We start from the raw sequence: 18,842 nt of genomic DNA, 5'->3' as shown, positions 1-18,842 counted from the left end.
TTGTGAAAATACTGCCAAAATTCTTCTGATTGCTGCCATATTTTTGGTCATGGTTATATTGATGCAATTCGTTACCAAAATATACTACTACTTGCTACTTGTGTAATTTACACCATAGTGAACAATTTTTGTTGACCTATTTAGCAGCTGATCACTACTCCAAGGCCCCATTCACACCTCTGCGGTGTTTGAGAACACAGGCATTAATGCACATTGTTAATTTTAATGTGCGTGGCTTTCATTTCAATGTTACTACAGTGTGATGAAAATGGCCCATTAGCAATTTATTTATGTGTTGTCGATTTTGTAGTATGTATACCGAGCTAGCCTTCAGACAGTGCCTTCAGCACCTTTATAGAGAAAATAAAAGGTTTGCCAAATGCAACATCAAAATAATTAAATCAATACTTCCAGGTAATGTGTATTTTATTTTGAGTGTATTTGAGTATAATGTACTAATTAGAAATGAGTGCTGTTTAATATGTCTTTCTTTAGTATCTGAAACATGGGTACCAGTCAAAACATCTGGCTCACTTCCTGAGGCAAGGTAATAATTATTACTATTATTATTATTATACAGGATTTATATAGTATCAATGTAATGTCAATGTAATACTTACACCATTAACTGTCGTCTGTGTTTTAATGTCACTGTCCGTTTAATAATGTTTGTATAAAAATCAGTAACTTTGTTGCTCAGGCTGGGACATGCATTTGCCACTGTTGGACACCAGATATATATGTTTGGCGGGAGTTCCCTGGATGGCATGTTCTATAGTGATGTGCATATGCTGGACACAGGTAAATAGCTTTTTTAGTAAAGTCAAAATGATTCAAGTGTAATAGCAGGGAAATCCACTCTAAATCCTTTCTATCGTAAGCCTATCATTAAAGGTTTAGTCTCAGATAGGCCATATATTTCACTAGTTATAAAAACAACAAATTAATTAGATTAATATATTAGAAGTGTTTCTAATGTATTCATTTTAATTTGTTTTTAATTTTGAACTAGAATTAAGGTGGCAGGGTACTGTTCTAACCATGTATATTTGTTTAACATTCATATTTACCTAGCCTAGTGTACTTCACACATTAGTATTATCTATACTTGGTTTACAGCATCAGTCCCTAGAGTATAAATGCGAAAGGTCCATATGCAGTGGAGTAATAATAGTAGGATGGATATAATAGTTTTGTTTCTAGGCAGTTGCATTATTAATAGACTTTATGACAAACTGATGATTTGCAACCAAAGCGTTTCATATTTAGATACTAATATTGCTTTTTTTAATTCTCTGATATATTTGGTCTTATTTAGACACTTTAGTTTGGCAGTGTTGTGATATCAAAGGTGAAACTCCAGCAGGAAGAAAATACCATTCATTTACAGCACACCATGATAAGGTACTGTAATAGGTGAATTTACACAATATTGATTGATAACAACAAATTTGAGTCTTCTGACTAGGATTTGCTCATTTATATAAAACGCCATGTGTTGAATTTGGGGCAATAACTTTTATTTTAACCTTATCTGCCTCTGTGCACCAAAAACAGCAAGAAGATCTGGACAGCCACACTCAAATAACTTTTTTTGCCTTTTATTCAAAAATTCTTGTGAACAAAAATACAAGCCACAGCAGGAATGGACAGGAGCTGTGGCTAGACTAGCTCCTGTCTGTTCCCGCTGTGGCTTGTATTTTTGTTCACAAGTATTTTTGACTAAAAGGCAAAAAAACGTTTTTTGAGTGTGGCTGTCGAGATCTTCTTCCTGTTTTTGATTGCTATATGCATTGCCGGAACCTGGGCTTCCAAGCTGGATGAGAAGGTTTTCTACTGTCGCTTGACCTACCTGGAGCGGTGATATCTCTCTCTCTGCCTCTGTGCACCACCCCTGGTAATGAAGGGTCATTACTTCATATATTTAAAGGAAATGCTAGTGGTAGATTAATAAGCACCCAACCAATATGGCCCTAGAATGTGTATGACCATCACAGGGACAATAAAGTCTGCAAAACAACAATAACAAAAAAGGGGCTAGTGGTAGATTAATAAGCACCCAACCAATATGGCCCTAGAATGTGTATGGCCATCACAGGGACATTAAAGACTGCAAAACAACAATAACAAAAAAGGGGTGCATCGTCCTAGCGCATTACCACAATAAATTCAATACATTTTATTTAAAAATACAATAACAGTCGTTATACACACAAAAGCATGATATAAGTAGTCATGTCTCAACAAGTGGAACCAATCGCCTTCAGAACTGCTGCATCCTACCAGAATCTTTCACTAGCTTGGCTCTGAGGAAGATGTATCACCCTTGAAACGTGTCAACCAAAACCACAAATGCCACCTGTTCTTCCCATACTAACGGTAGAATGCACTAGTAGAAGGCAATTCGTTCCACTTGTTGAGACATAAGTACTTATATCATGCTTTTGTGAATATAAAGACTGTTATTTTCTTTTTAAATAAAATGTATTGTGGTAATGCGCTAGGTTGGTGCACACCTCTCTTGTTATTGTTGTTTTGCACTCTATAAGGATATCCATTGTCCTGAGGGGGTAGCAAGGTCGCAGGTGTCAGGAAAGAATTCCCGCACTATGCACACCTCTCAGTTCACTATTTGGATGGATCTTCACCTCGTAAAAAAAAAAAATTTAAAAGTCAGCAGATACAAATACTGTAGCTGCTGACTTTTAAAAAAAAACACACACTTACCTGTCCCAGGATCCAGTGACATTGTTACTCGACCCAGCTTTTTGCTGGTCTTTAGGTCTAGGCATGGGTCAAATTGCCCGGAAGAGGGGACAGGATACTTGTCAAAGACAGGTATCCACCCCTCCCCCCCTGAAAGGTGCCAAATGTGGTACCGAAGGGGGGAAGGAGACAAATGAGCACAAGTTCCACTTTTGGGTGGAACTCCGCTTTAATGGTTAGAAAGAAAGATTCTGTGTACTCTATAAAGTTTCATATGGCATCATTACATAAATATATTGTGGTTGAAAACATATACCCTTCAGTCGATTTATGCTTTATTTGCCTCCTGAGTTGTTGCAGCCCTGAAGTGAAAATGGGTTTCAAGGGAACAAAAGTGTGAAATTAAGTTTGACAGCAATTAAAGCATATGTTACTACCTATATAGTATGTATACCAGTAAACACCATCCCATCGGTATTACATTTTATTTATTGCTGTGTATTGAAGGCAAGTTAAGGGAATATTCCCCCATGAAAATCAGGTCCAGACAGTAGAGTATAGTAAAACTATGGAAATGGCCTTCAGACATTCTCTCTCTAAACTTATCATTCATTACTGTATTTTTTTATTTAAACTTAACAGGACATTTACCTATTTGGAGGAATCTCGGAGTGTGAAAATGAGACCAAAATGCTAAAATGTGATGTCATGAAATTAAGCCTTGGTAAGAGATGCATTACTAGAAAATGATTGAATGAAATCTGGTATTTAAACACATATTACCAAGACAAGGAAAACAATAAATGCAATTAAGAAAATAAATTAACAAATACGCTTTAATATGTGCATATAGATATCGATAGTTATATTTAGCAGATCTATATAGTGCATTCCAGGGACATCGAAAATTAAGAACTGAAGCAAAAGATAGAGAACAGTTTAACAAGCCATTTCACACATAGGGGTTTATTTACTAAAGGCAAATCCACTGTGCACTACAATTGCACTGCAAGTGCACTTGGAAGTGCAGTCGCTGTAGATATGAGGGGGACATGTAAAGAAAAAAAAAAAAATGCATTTCTTCTTGTACATGATTGGATGATAGAAATCAGCAGAGCTTCCCCTCATTTCAGATCTTCCCCTCAGTTCTACAGTGCCTGCACTTCCAAGTGCACTTGCAGTGCAATTGTAGTGCACAGTGGATTTGCCTTTAGTAAATCAACCCCTCTTTTTCCTCTCTGAAAGAACAGCAGTCACCACTAGAACACAAAAAACAATTGTTTTCAATGTGTCCTATTTGCGCTGCAACACAGCCTGGATCTCAGCACTGTCATACTTTGAATGACAATTGCGCAATCATGCAACACTGTACCCATATTAAATTGTTATATATTTTTTTCACACAAATAGAGCTTTTTTTTGGTGGTATTTAATCACCACTGTTTTTTTTTTTTTTCTAGCTAAACAAACGAAAAAAGAAAACATTTTTTCATAGTTTTTTTATAAAATTTAGCAAACGGGTAATTTTTCCCCTCCATTAATGTGCTGATGAGGCTGCACTGATAGGCGCTGATGAGGAGGCACTGATGAGGCTGCAATGATGGCTGGCACTAATGGGCACTGACAAGCAGCACTGATAGGTGACACTGATAAAGAGGCACTGATGAGCACTGGTGGGCACTGTTTGGACTGCACTGATAATCAGGACACTAATAATCAGGGCCCTGATTATCAGTGTCCTGATTATCAGTGCCAATGTCCCTTTAACACAAGCTGGTTATCAGCTCTCTTCTTCTCTCCTCACGCTGTCAGTTTGAGTAAAGAAAAGCCAATAACCGGAACTGTCATTTGACACAGCTGATCACATGGTAAAGGGCCGCTGTGATTGGCCCTTTACCCTGATCACAGAGCACCACAGGGGGCACATGGACAGCTCGATCATGGTAGGACGTCTATGTACGCCTTTCCGGCAAAGTAAGCCCCACTGTAGTCATCCTTTAGCTATAGCACAGGCAGGAAGTGGTAAAAGCAGATATGTTGCATTTTATCACAGCTCACTGCTCTGCTTAACAACAAATGTCATGTTTGAATAAAGTTTGTGCAAAAGCAAAAGATAAAAATTGGAGCTGTGTGATGCACTAAATCGCGCATCAAACTACCGGCTCACTGCAACTAATACAGACAGCTGACGCACATTAAACAGCTGTGGCTTAGTGTGTGACAGGTGTCACATTCAGTTTTAATGGACCCCAAAAGAAAAACAGACTGGCTAGGATTACGAGGTGTTAAAGTGTAACTATGATCAAAATAAAAAAAAATACATATATTACACATTTAATATAATTATATAATTCATATAATTACACATATATTATGCATTTACATGGTAATTGCCTATTAAACATAGGGGGTTATTTACGAAAGGCAAATCCACTTTGCACTGCAAGTACACTGGAAAGCGCAGTCGCTCTAAATCTAAGGGGTAGATCTGAAATGAGTGGAAGCTCTGCTGATTTTATCATCCAATCATATGCAAGATAAAATGCTGTTTTTTTTATTTTCCTTGCATGTCCCCCTCAGATCTACAGTGACTCTACTTCCAAGTGCACTTGCAGTGCAAAGTTGATTTTCCTTTAGTAAATAACCCCCATAGTTTTATTACCTGTTGTTCCTGCCAGTAGATCTGTTATTTTTCCACATCCTATGACAGGGTAGTCCTAGATGGACATCTAGTTTTAAATGGACTTCAAGACAAACTAAATTCCAACTCCAGTTAACACCTTTTAAGCAATTACAGCAACAGCTTTTATTTTAGAAAAAAAAAGGTTTAACTACATGAACACAGGCTCATCATTGTAAGCACCCCCTCCACATAAAACCATTTGTGCCATACCCGGATGGCGTGTTGGCTTAGCATTTTACATTAAGTAATAAAATAACAGATCGAGTGGCAGGATTAATAGGTAATAAAATTATATTAAGAGGTGTTTGATAAACAAAGCCTGCTGTTTTGAAGCCAGTAACATACTGATGTGCTAATATTTATTTTGCCTATAGTTCCACTTTAAGAAATCAGATTAACTGATGTTTGTATCAGAATCCTATATATATAGCACCAGTGGGCATAAGTGATATGATGCTTCAAAGTTTAGAGAGATACTCTTTCCACGAATTCCAATTTCTTACTACAAACTCTTGTACTAGTCTGTCCCTATAAATAGACATAAACATATATTTTGTGATTCCGATATGTCGGGGATAAACAAGTCTATCCTTAGATAAAGCTTTTATAAGTAAAATAACTCTTATGCTGCGTACACACGATCGGAATTCTCGTCAGATAAAGTTCTGATGGTTTTCCCGACGGAATTCAGACGGAATTTGGCTCAAGCTGTCTTGCCTACACACGATCACAACAAATTCCGATCATTTATAACAAGGTGACGTGCAACACGTACGATGTGACTAGAAAAAGGAAGTTCAATAGCCAGTAGCCAATAACTTCTGTCTCGTAGTTGAATCTGAGCATGGGTGATTTTTGGCGTGTCGGAATTGCATACACACGATCGGAATTACCGATAGAAAGTTTTTCCGTCGGGAAAATTTAGAACATGCTATCAATTTTTTGCTGGCGGAAATTTGGACAGCTAAATTCCGATGGAGCATACACACAGTCACATTTTCCGATGAAAAGCTCTCATCTGTCTTTTTCTGGCCGGAATTCCGATCATGTGAACGTGACATTATGGTTTCCAGGATCATTATTCCATCTTTGCAGCAGATCCTGCTCCAGAAATGGCAGGCACTTACATCATTATGATGTTCAATAACATGTAGAAATTAGCCAGTGCTTACCAGAAAATGATACTCAAACAACAGTTATAAAACAGTATATAATGTCACTAAAGGGTAAGCACAGAACACAGTGATAGAGACATTTGTTTCAGCTATGAGAGTCCTGGCAGTAACACATTAAGTATTGATGTAGTACTGTTTACTAAGATGTTGCTATGAACACAATTCTAATCTTTCTTAGAAATGTTTAAGCCCTACTGAATAGTAAGAATCAGTAAACGTTTCTCTCCCAGAATACTGCAGCTTGGTTGTAATTACTTCTGTTCATTTTACTACTAAATAATGCAAAATATAATGGCTTAAGTAAGACAATGAAATGTTGCTGTTTATAGCATTCATATTTTTTTTAGTGTAGCTGTTCCATTTGATCAGACTCCTTTGTAATTATAACTTCTATTATATATTTACAGAGCTATTATTATGTCTGTGGTTGGAAGTAGATCACTTGTTTGCAAAGATAAGCAGACATAATTGCAGTAATTGTCAGGGCAATTAAAGTTATGGCAAATATATGAATCCACATACTAGCCCATGGTAGGTCAAGAGGTCTTCAGGCATACACAAGCAAGTCTGTAAAGGTCACAAGGGCACAGTTAAATAAAATAGTTGCTGAGAGGCAGGAAGGTACAGTTGTACCTTATAAGGAGACGTGGTAGGGTTCCTATGCTTTTGACATCTGGGTATTTTTGTGCAAGGAGAATAACCTAAATCCCAACCCCAGGCACAAAAAACAGAACTTAGTCAGTTATATACTGTATTTCATTCTCTAAAAAGCCATACTGAATTCCTTATACATTAGGTAAATTGTGTTTACATGCAAATTGAAATTACTGCTGTACATTTGACCAGCCTAGGTCTAAGTGCCGAAGGTCTTTTAGAACCAAACACCACAGTCGTGTCTTCGTCTCCATCATCTCCTGGCCATTCCCAAAGCAAAGCCTTGGGCTGTGTATTTTTGTGATTCAGTGATGGAACAGAGAAAAAGTGAGTGTGGCATTAGCCTCCTTTTACAGTACCTAAGCCCCCCCCCCCTCCCCTACCCCAACATAATCCTTGTTTCAATGGAAAGTGGAGCTGGAATCTTTTCGAATGGTGAGGTGACACATCATATGCAGGGACACAGAATCTTTATTCAGAGACAAAGCCCTTGAATTCAGTCAGGTACTGAATTTTCCCAGAGGAAATCTTGGAGTACAGGGTTTGATAATTCTCATAGTCTTGAAAGGGGTTGGCTGAGGGAGTAGCTAAAAATGAGAGAATCTACTCATGGCCAGAAATATGGAAAGAATTTGGCAATTGAGATATGGAGACAGATGGCATTTGTACAGTAGCTAACTAGATTGATCTTTGCACAGTGTTGATCTGCAAACTTCTTGCTTCTGAATGCAGATTGTTATAATTGGTTTAGTGCTGGGGTCTCAAACTGGCGGCCCTCCAGCTGTTGCTGAACTACATGTCCCATCATGCTTCTGCCTGTGAAAGCCTTACTTGTAACTTTCAGCCTTGCAATGCCTTATGGAACTTGTAGTTCTGCAACAGCTGGAGGGCCACCAGTTTGAGACCCCCAGTTTAGAGTCTGGGGAATAAGGTATTGGCAAACAAAGGCATTTAGAAGTTTGTTATACGTAATGAAAAATGGTGACTCCTTGAAACTAGCATCAAAGCGGAAATAAATCCATAGATTTAACAGTTCAAAAAACAATTTCATTCTCGGCATGTGCATATAACTGTCACATTGCTTGTACTCTCAACCAAACTGTCAAAACATCAAATGGCTGGTGTCATAGGTGATCACATGTGCAGTATCATATCAGTTGAAGATCAAACAGGGGCCAAAATGACAGCTACCTTAGCTAAAAACTATAGGAGGGTTTAGTTCCACAAGATGTTTATTGTAGTCAAATATTGCCCAAGGCAGAACGCCAACCCAATCATCATGATGGGTAGACACTAGGACACAAAGGTATTGTTCAAAGGATTAATTTATCCTTTTGGTTTTCCATTAGCCTGTAGATGATTGTCTGAGGAAAGATGCAAGATATTCAAAGTCTCACTGAAGCCTTTAAAGAAGCCGGAGGTGAATTGGATGCCATGCATGGTCAAACACAATGTGGGTTGGCATGCCATAAAACTTGAAAACCTCCCAGACAAACATTATTATTATTATTATTATAATACAGGATTTATATAGCGCCTACAGTTTGCACAGCGCTTTACAACATGAGGGCTGACAGTACAGTTACAATACAATGCAATACAGGAGGAATCAAAGGGCCCTGCTCGTATGAACATACAATCTAGGAGGGAAGGCCAAGTGATACAAAAGATAATAGCTGTGGGAGAAGAGCTGATAGAGAAAGTTAAAGTACAGTTGTTAGATGAAGGCAGGATAGGCTTCCCTGAAAAAATAGGTTTCCAGGGATCGTCTAAAAGCAAGAAGAGTAGGAGATAATCAGACAGATTGAGGTAGGGAGTTCCATAGGATGGGAGGGGCTCCAGAAAAATCCTGGAGGCGAGAATGGGAGGAGGTGACAAGGGAGCTAGAGAGCAGGAGGTCTTGGAAGGAATGAAGAGAATGATTAGGTTGGTATTTTGAGACTAGGTGAGCGATGTAGCTGGGAGCAGAGTTGTGGTTGGCTTTGTAAGTTGTTAGTATTTTAACCCCTTCCCGCCAAGTGTACGCAGATATGCGTACTGGGCTTTTGGGGGTTATACCAGGATGATGCCCGCAGCTGCAGGCATCGTCCCAGTACCGTTGTTTAGAGCATGCGATCGGCTTTCCGAGGATCACAACCAATGCGGCTAAAAGCCAATTGGTTGTTATCCCAGAAGAGCAGAATGGGACGTCCCCCCCTCCCGCCACCTCCCGACGCTCTTCCCAGGCCTGCCGGTGGCACCGGAGAACCGATCGACGATCTGGCTCTTCCGGCGACTAGTGACAGACTGGAAAAAAGTCTGAAACAGCTTTGTTCCAGTCTCCTTGATGTAAACACGGAAACAACGTCATGAGGTCACTTCCTGTTTACTCAGCTGCCAATGGCGCCGGATTAAAAAAAATCTACAGTATTCAGAATCTGAATACTTTGAAGTGCAAAGGAGGAATTTGGGGTCTTTTAGACCCCGACCCCCATAACGGACTTAAGGTGCCAGTAGTTTAATGGGTTCTGCTTTAAGTATAATTTCAACAGTAAAACTTTCAGTATGGATAGTATATTCTAAGCCCCCATCCCCAAGTGCAATTGTTTATTCCCCGTAAACAGGGAGATTGACATTGTACAGCATATATATGTATTGCACATACCAGTAATCTGATTTCCCCTATGGCTAGAATATTGGACTATTTGAATATATGGGGACATTTTTTTTTTTTGCAGCAAAGATGAAATGGAAAACACCACTCTATTTTGGGATTCCACCAGCATGCAGATATAAGCATACTTCTTTTGTTCTGCAAAGCCATGTAAGTAAATGCATGCAGTTTATGGTGTCAAATACACAGGACATTATTTTTATTTAATACTCGCTTTTTTAAATGTATCTATCTATCATAACAATTCAGCTATGCTGCATGATTCCTTATAGCAGACTATTTGGATTTACAGCTCTCTGAAGAACAACAGCCTGGGTACTGTTTGGAATTATTTTGTTCTTCTTTGATTCCCTTCTCTTTTTATTTTACTTTGTTAAATGTGCTCTGCTTCTGTAGCTCTTACATCCTATACTTATTGTAAAAGAAAAAAAAGGTATAAAAATGGATTTTAACACCCCCCTCCTTCGTTTCAGCCTGATATAGAGTTTGCATGTTCAAAATAATAATATAAAAGACTGAATAGTTTAGGGGGGAGAAGTGATAGTTTGGTATTTCAAATAAAATTCTTACCTTAAAAGTAAAAGTGATAAATACAATGGTTGCCTGCAATCTGAAAGGGTTCATTAGTAATAGAGTTGGTGGGTAGTTTCAGTGTTTGGCTTTAATCTGCCCCTTTGCCCAAAAGTGTGCAAATACAAAAAGAAAAATAATTCTAGTACCATCATTCCCTGTTAACTCTAAAATGAAAACCATAAAGGCTTTTTTTAAGCGTTGCATATGACACATTAGGTAGAATAGTTTTTCGCCATTTCATAGGTGTTCACAATTCTAAGACTTGACATATCCATTGTTAATTCATGTGACAGAGGGGATGGAGTGGGTAGGGTTGTAAAATATGCACATCAAATGTAATGTATGTTTATATAATACAAAAAAAAAAAAAAGAAGTCATGTGACGCAACCCTATGTTTTATATTATACCAAAAATAATGGGTATTGTGTTATGTTTGTGTAGCGATACCCCCAAAGGAGCTGCTTTTGTTTGTTCAGTCCATTACTCTACCTCTCAACCCTATTAACAGCTTCAGCCCCCTCTGGCACACCTGGCAATAGTGTAAATGACCAATGAGAAACACACACGTTATGATAAAACACAGAAACTGTCTTTACTGCAATATTTCTGTGAACAAACAGTAACAGTATATATTCAAGTAATCAACTGGAGAGCAATAACTGAGATTTAATAACAATCTCTCAATCCTCAAGCTCTCAATCCTATATTCAATCTGCTTTCAGGGGATTCCAAACCTGAAAATAACACCAAGAACAGAGGCACGCTTAAATGATAAATAAAGTACAATGTGACACTTTAAATTGGATTGGTTACCTTTACTCAGGTTGGCTCTATGAGTCCAGACAGGAGGAGAGCAGAGGAATGACCCTCTTATACCAGGCCTCTCCTTTCTGTCCCCTGACACCACAGGCCCAACTTTAAACACTTTATTCAAATCAATGCAATGGCTTAACCTCCTAGATAAGCTGTCCCACACGCACCCACTGCATACACAGAACCCAGAATATGCTTGTATTTGAAGTCTTGCCGCATTCAAAGTCAGTGAGGCTGCTCTGTGTTGAGACTTCATAATCCATTGTCCTTTACAGCTGCTTCCTGCAGTTTAGTACAGTCCCTCTGATTGGCTGCTGTAACTGTGCCTTTAATTGGCTCCTCTCTTGCCAATAGGAGCACATGGGAGGAAGGCAGAGAGTGGGCAATTGCCTGTGTTAACATGCAGCCAGTGAACAGAAAAAGGGAGGGGGATCCCCCTCTTTCAGAAACTGACAAGCAGCTCGCCCTCTGTGAAAAGCTTGTGTACGCATGATGGCCAGCTTGGCAGGGTCACGGGAGAAACGAGACACCCGCTACATTCGTTTGCACTAAAAATATTTTATTGTATTTTTTTCATGAAGATATAGATTTGATAAACAGTTACACAAATATTGTGCATCATAACAAATTTAAACTACTGCAATTTTGTGCTACGGCACCACTGTTTTAAGAAACTATATAATTATTTAGTGGTTTTAAGTAAGCTAGTAAACAATGCAGATTTTAGCATGACATTTCTAGAAATTGTTCCAATAGAGAAGTGGTAATTCTTTCTTTGCACTATTGCCTTGAAAATGTTTAATATGATTTTGGCTCTTCATCATTGTGGGTTTTACAAAAAAAACTCTCATGCTTATTATCTGAAAACTCAATGTTCTCAAGCTTGCCTGGTCCTCTGTGCACTTATACATTTTTAAGTGTTCTACCTTAAACTAGCAACATTTTATGTTTTACTTGCTTTTGAAACCTGTTGAAACAACTGGATAGTAAGGATACCAAAAAAAGTTCTATTGAAGCCAGAAGTGCCACCAAACAAACTCAGCATTTATGGATTTAAAATGATAAAAGAACACTGTTCTTAATATTTTGTATTCTTCTTGGAACACTATAATGTATATGTATTTGACCAGCTCATCTTAACCTTCTGCAGTCATCTCTGTATTACCATTCTAATCCCATGTACCTACTCAGAATGGCATGTAATAGCCACATTTTTTTCTGTACTCCTTATTAAAATTGTTATTTCTATATAATTATGGAAAGTCAATAACTCATATTGATGAGAAAAGTTCCAAAAAAGTATGTTCAGTTCTTGAGTAAAAACCCCAAAATTGATTTAATAATAAAATAGCAAAATATTACAAGAATAATATCAAAATGTAGAATGTAAAAATAACATCAATAATGTAGTTATATTCTTAAGATGAAGATTGAATCAGATGTGTGTCTTTGTGTGTGTGTGTGTGTAATGCTTCCTTGTGGTGTGTCTGAAGCAAATCTGCCCCACTGTGCTTCTGTTCCTAGCTTTTACTCCTAAAATCTGACCTCACTTTATCTTTTAAAGGGCTGGTTTAAAGTTCCTCTGAGCCTTATTGCCCTACAGACTCTTCTAATGAGAGCTAGCTTCCGCTCTCACCTCTCATGCAAGGGTGGGGGTTGTTCAGTCTCTATGCATTGGGATTCCTGAGGAGTGGGCAAGAGCAATGTGTGAAAGCATTTAACTTGTATATATATATATATATATATATATATATATATATATATATATATATATATTCATTGAAAACCCAATGTTCTTATTAATATCCTAATCAAGAAATATTGTAAAGAATAATAATATAATATAGAGAATTTATACTCTTAACTAAAACATACATTTTTACATCTTAAGAAATGTGAATCTTTCCTTCTCTATCTGTGATGGGGGAGGTAAGAACTAATTATTACCATATGTGAGCTCTACAAAGAAATGCTTACGAAGCCTATAACAACACATATATATATATATATATATATATATATATATATATATATATATATATATATATATATATATATATATATATATATATATATATATATATATATATATATATATATATTTATTTATTTATTTATTATATATATATATATATATATATATATATATATATATATATATACTTTCACGTAACTATAAAAGTCTATATATTTCACTTTTTCCATATCATGAAGATATAAATATATACAAGTCAATCATTCTAAAAAAAAAAACAATCCATTCAATCCATTCATTCATTTGTTAATATTTGTTAATTGACAATATTAGATATTAGATTAAAGAAACCTTCTAACATTTTTTTCTCAAAATGATTGATTAACCAATCTTAATAATTTTCTTATCTAAATCCATTTACAATCGCATCTCATTCATATCCATACATGCTTTTAGATCTTACGATAATTGATTTGAATATATTTTCAATTTTGATTCTATATAAGGAAAACTGAATTTAGTAAACATTTGTTTCAAATACCATAAAAATATTTTTACCCTTATTATTTTTTTTTTCTTTCCAAATAATCAATATTAATATTCATAAATGTTGTACAATACTTTGAAGTATGGATGTCACTTCAGAAATATATGTTTCATACTTTCCTTCCAAACTGTGTTTAGCATAAATCTATAATCCATACTACCTTTCAAATAACCTTGTCAAAAAATTGAGACAAGGTCACTGAAATCGAAATTCTCAGATACATCAGTTTGCAATACAAAGGGAATAAACAGACACATTTCTATAGTATTCAATGAAGGAGCATTCTGCAGATCCCTTTTCAAAATTCCAAAGGCATCTGTCTGGGTTTGACCCAATTGATCAAACATAACATCTTTTTGTCTCAAAAAATCAAATAATGGTTTAACTTTATTATCACATTTCTGTAAAAAAAACTCTGTGCAGCAACTTACTTAGCTCAGAAATTGAACATAATGCCTTGTAAGATGTTGGAATTGGAATAGCAGAAATGTTTCTAACGTTTTCCTGTGATAACTGTCTCTGTCCATGACTAATTTGCATATGAAAGAATGCTACCTGACTTTTCATCAACTGAACTGTTTCTGTGTTCAATTTCAGCCCTGCCGTTTCTAACTGAATAAATAACTCAGACAAAAGAGTTTCATGTTCCACTATACTCTGTGTAGAAAGCAAAAACTTGTCCACATGCTGGAAACTACATTCTGGTCCAGAGAATTTTGATAATACATTCTTTAAACACTCGTGCACTATACCATCACTAATGTCCAATCCTGGAATTATTCTAGTGAATGCATAGGTTTCTTTATTAAAGCTGAAGGCAAGTTTATATTGACAGTTGAGTTCAATGCTCGTGCCAAATATGTGCCTAGTTTGTTTGTTTTCATATAGAAGTTGTGTTTAGAGAGTTTGAGGGTTTTGTCTATGGATTCTGTGAGAAATAGATCGTATTCTAATCTATTTTATACTCTGGGATGGATTATCTTGGAACGATATGGAGGCTGCATTAAAATTTGATTCTAGTTTCCGTGCAAGAAGTTTGCGTTCCCGCTTAAGTAGTGCCATTTGTCTCTGTAGAACACCACGCAAAACAGGTTTGTGAGCTTCCCATAATGTTACAGGGGAAATGTCTGGACTAGTATTATTTGACAAGTATTCCTTTAAAGCGTGTTCAACTATCATGTGGGGAGATGGGTGTTTGAGCTTTATGTCTGGGAGATACCAAGTTGGATCATGAGTTTTCGGTATGGTTGAGGCTATGGTTGTGTAAACCGCGTTATGGTCTGACCAAGGAATTGGAATTATATCTGAAGCAATGATTTCTGGTATCATTCCTATTGTTAGAAAAATATGGTCAATTCTGGTAAAGGACTGGTGTAGATGGGCAAAATAAGGGAATCTCTTTTTTATCGGATTACTTTCTCTCCATGAGTCTACCAAATTGTATTTGGAAAGAAGTTGGGAGAAAGGTAATTTAGAAACCGTTCTGGATGGGATAAAGGGTGATTTATCGAGAAATGGGAGGGGGACCTGGTTAGAATCACTGCGCATAATCATAGTTTCCATTTTGTGTGTATTAATCACTTGCACCAAATGCGAGAGGAAAAACGTAGGTTGTTTATTAGGAGCGTAGTAGGAAATTATTGTGACCGATGTATCCATTATGTAACCCATAATCAGGTACCAACCTTCTGGGTCTTTTATTTCTGATGATAAAATTAATGGTGTAGACCAGTGGAATGCAATTAGAGTTCCCCTTTGTTTGGTACTGGCAGAAGCAGTAAAAATAATAAAGGGGGACAAATGTTTAGGTGTGGCTTTTATTAGTGAAGTGTGTTTCTTGTAGGCACACAATGCGGGCCTTACTGTTATGGAAAGTACAGAATGCTTTGGTCCTTTTCTGAGGAACATTTATACCCTGAACATTCAGGGATAATATATTCAATAGTGCCATGAATGTTCAGGGATAATATATTCAATAGTGCCATGGTATCAGTTCAAATAGGTTTGACTTACCGATTATTGTACCATACTGACTGTGTGGATCGACCTGTGTGGACTTAGAAAGTGAAAAGGTAGAATAGAATCCAGTGGCGTCTGGAGTGAAGAAGAAACAAAAAACATGTAATGTTAGATGATACATTTTTTGAATCGATAAGTATAAGTAATCGCAAATTTCCCATGATAGAGAATAAAGATCTCTATCAGGGAAAAAATGCCTTTGTCAGACTCCCACATATTACGAGGGGTGGAACGAGGAAGGCTAACGGGGCACACGGATCTTCCGATTGTAGGAGAGAAGTGCTATAATATAAAGCATCAAAGGGATGCTTCATTGGTTGCAGTGCAGGTTACCTAATATTTATAGTATTAGTTGTTCCTTGGTAATTGTATAGTGTTTTCATCCCCTTAGGTTGACTAATTCGGTCAATGATATACCATTTAGATTTTTAGTAGGGATAATGACTATTTTAGATTATTTTGAAATATATTTTATTGGAATTCTGAACGGGAATTCTCCAATAAATGGAGATTATGATACTATAACGTTGTTTATGTACTTTTTATGTTATACTAAAGATTTAAAAACCTAGAACAATCAAAAATAAACTGTCACTGTCATATTTCAAGCATATGTTTTTACATAAGTATGATAATTTCAGAAGTTTGAGAGAATGTTGAAACAAATTTGATCAGTGCGAATTCAAAAGAAAAAGGGGTAATTAAGTAATAATATACTTAGTTTGAAGAAACCCTCCTGTTACTCTTGGATCCTTTTCTGCACTGATGCAGCTGGTAATAATTCATCTATTATTATAGATAGAATTAAAGGACTGAATAAAAAAATTCCCTATTGTGTTGTTAGGGTCTAAAGCATTAAGAGCCAGTAATAATAAGGCATATAACTTGTAGTAACATGACCCTATATAGTATGTGAATACTAGGACAAGGTCACAGATAGTCATATGTTCAAAAAAAATATTTTAGAGAACAGTCTCTAAGTGAGTGTACTGAAGAGATACTAGAATTTAAGTTGTTAGTCCATGGAGTCTTCTTGGTCTAAGGATGAAGGGGCATAAGGGCTTCTCTTGTGGGAATGGTGACTTCCATTTTGCCCCGAAATTTTCTGAGTGCTGTTTGGAGGTGAAGATGAGGCCATTCTTCTGCGTGAAGAGGAATTACTGCACGTGGGTTCCGTCAGGTTCAGCTTCAAAAGGGTCAGTTGTAGTTCATCTGCAGATGTACTCCTGTATTTTGTACCTTGGTAGGAGAATCTGACAGAAAAGGGAAATCCCTATTGGTACATAATGTTGTAGCATTGCAGTTCCATTAGCTGGGGCTTCATGGAGTGTCTTTTAGCAATAGTAAGTTGGGATTGGTCAGCAAAAATTTGATAATTGTGGCCTTGGAAATTTAGATCTCTTTTTTCTCTTGCTGCTGCTAGTATTTGCTCCTTTGTCCTGTACTAATGAAACTTTGTGATTACATCACGTGGGGGTCCATCAATCTTTTTAGCTGTGAGGGCTATGCAGGACTGGTGCAAGGAATTTTGACACCCTAGGCAAAACCTCATTTTGTCGCCCCCCGTTGGCTCCACCCCAACCCCCACCCCCTTTGCCCTGCTCTGTGACAGGAGGTGGTGCTTTTCAGGAAGCATGCGCTCTGCTTCCTTTAGCGTTGGCTCCAGTTCTGCACTGCGCCTGTAACTACACTGCCGGTCAGACAGAGCAGCTGCCTGAGACTGATATAGTTACATGCTTCAGCCTGCAGAACATGCAGACGTGGAGGAAAACCAGTGGCCAGGCTCCCCTAGGCAGCATTGCGCCCTTGGCGGTTGCCTAGTTTGCCTAGTGGTAGCACCGGCCCTGGGGCTATGTGCACTCTGTCCAATTCCAAACATTCGATTGGAATAGCTAGTTGCAATTCTTGAAATAGGCCCGTGATTGTAGCTTGCAAGTCAGTCACCGATTCAGGAATTCCCCTTATGCGCAGATTGGAACGTCTGGCTCTATTTTCGTAGTCTTCTAATTTAGCTTGGAGTGTTAAATTCTCTTCTTTTAGATTTTCCATTTCAGTCATATTTTCTTAAGTTGTGTTTTCAATTTCATCCATTTTAATTTCTAAAGCTGCGCTGCGGTTACCAAGCTCTCTGATTTCTTTAGTTAGGCTGCTGGTTATTTGTTCTGAGGTCTCTTTCAATGCTTTATGGAGCATTCATTCAAATTGTAATAGTAATGCTGGGGATGCTGAGGATGCTGAGGAGGCTTATGTGGAGCTTTGTGAGAAGATTTGTTAATTTTCTGACTCAATTGGAGAGTTCTGTTGTGACAGTTCCTGTCTATGAGAGCACACTGAGGCTGTGAATGATGAGGTAGTCGGCGCCATTTTAGCTGCAGTGCGCGCCTGTGTGTCCCTCATGAGAGGATTTTTAGATTTGCCACGGCTCCCCCCAGTACCATAATTTCAGCCCAAACTGCCACAAACTGTTCCTGGGGGCAAGGAGGTTCGGCTGGGTACCTCTTGAGTCTGCTAACTCTGCTTTGTCCTTCCTTCCTCTCCTCAGCGGTGCGGTGCGGAGCTCTAGCAATGCACCAAACTCAAGGGATCCCTCCCCAGCTAGTTTGTGCTCTCCCAGAGGCTCTGGAACGCAAATTGGCTGAAATATACCGGAGATCTTCCTCACCCAGGCATGCTAATCGGGCCTACACGAACGCTGCATGCTCCTTCAACCTCATCCCCTCAGGCAGGAAACATTCACAGCACCAACCCTCAGCTACTGAAGCCCATGCCCCACCACCACTAAGTATGCAAGACATGCACTCTGTGGCAGAAGACATTAAAGCCACACTCGCATCAGCCATTACAGATCTCAGGAGAGACGTTCAGTCGATGGCAGAGTGGATGGATGAAATGGATAAAAAGGAGGAAGCATCAACCCGCCATGACACTGCCATCCAACAACTACAGGCCTCCTCTCACTCTCAAAGCACCCAGCTCAGAGACATCCAAAGACATATGGAGGATCTGGACAATCGCGGACATCGCCACAATATCAGGGTTAGAG

At 37.8% G+C, this 18,842-nt stretch overlaps 1 protein-coding gene across 1 annotated transcript in view; it reads left to right on the top strand.

The window, feature by feature from the left end:
• LOC143961009 (kelch domain-containing protein 3-like) overlaps positions 1-18,842 on the top strand; it is a 151,508-nt gene that overhangs the window by 100,135 nt on the left and 32,531 nt on the right. The window contains exons 8-12 of the mRNA XM_077470117.1: positions 496-547; positions 701-801; positions 1,319-1,404; positions 3,349-3,430; positions 9,936-10,021. Of these exons, the coding sequence (XP_077326243.1) occupies positions 496-547; positions 701-801; positions 1,319-1,404; positions 3,349-3,430; positions 9,936-10,021 (407 nt within the window). The remainder of the gene's footprint in view (positions 1-495; positions 548-700; positions 802-1,318; positions 1,405-3,348; positions 3,431-9,935; positions 10,022-18,842) is intronic.

Source organism: Lithobates pipiens, unplaced genomic scaffold, assembly GCF_037356315.1.
Source record: "Lithobates pipiens isolate NorthernLeopardFrog02 unplaced genomic scaffold, aLitPip1_a1.2 Scaffold_11, whole genome shotgun sequence".
Lineage (NCBI taxonomy): Eukaryota > Metazoa > Chordata > Amphibia > Anura > Ranidae > Lithobates > Lithobates pipiens.
This window is presented reverse-complemented; position numbering and strand designations above follow the sequence as displayed.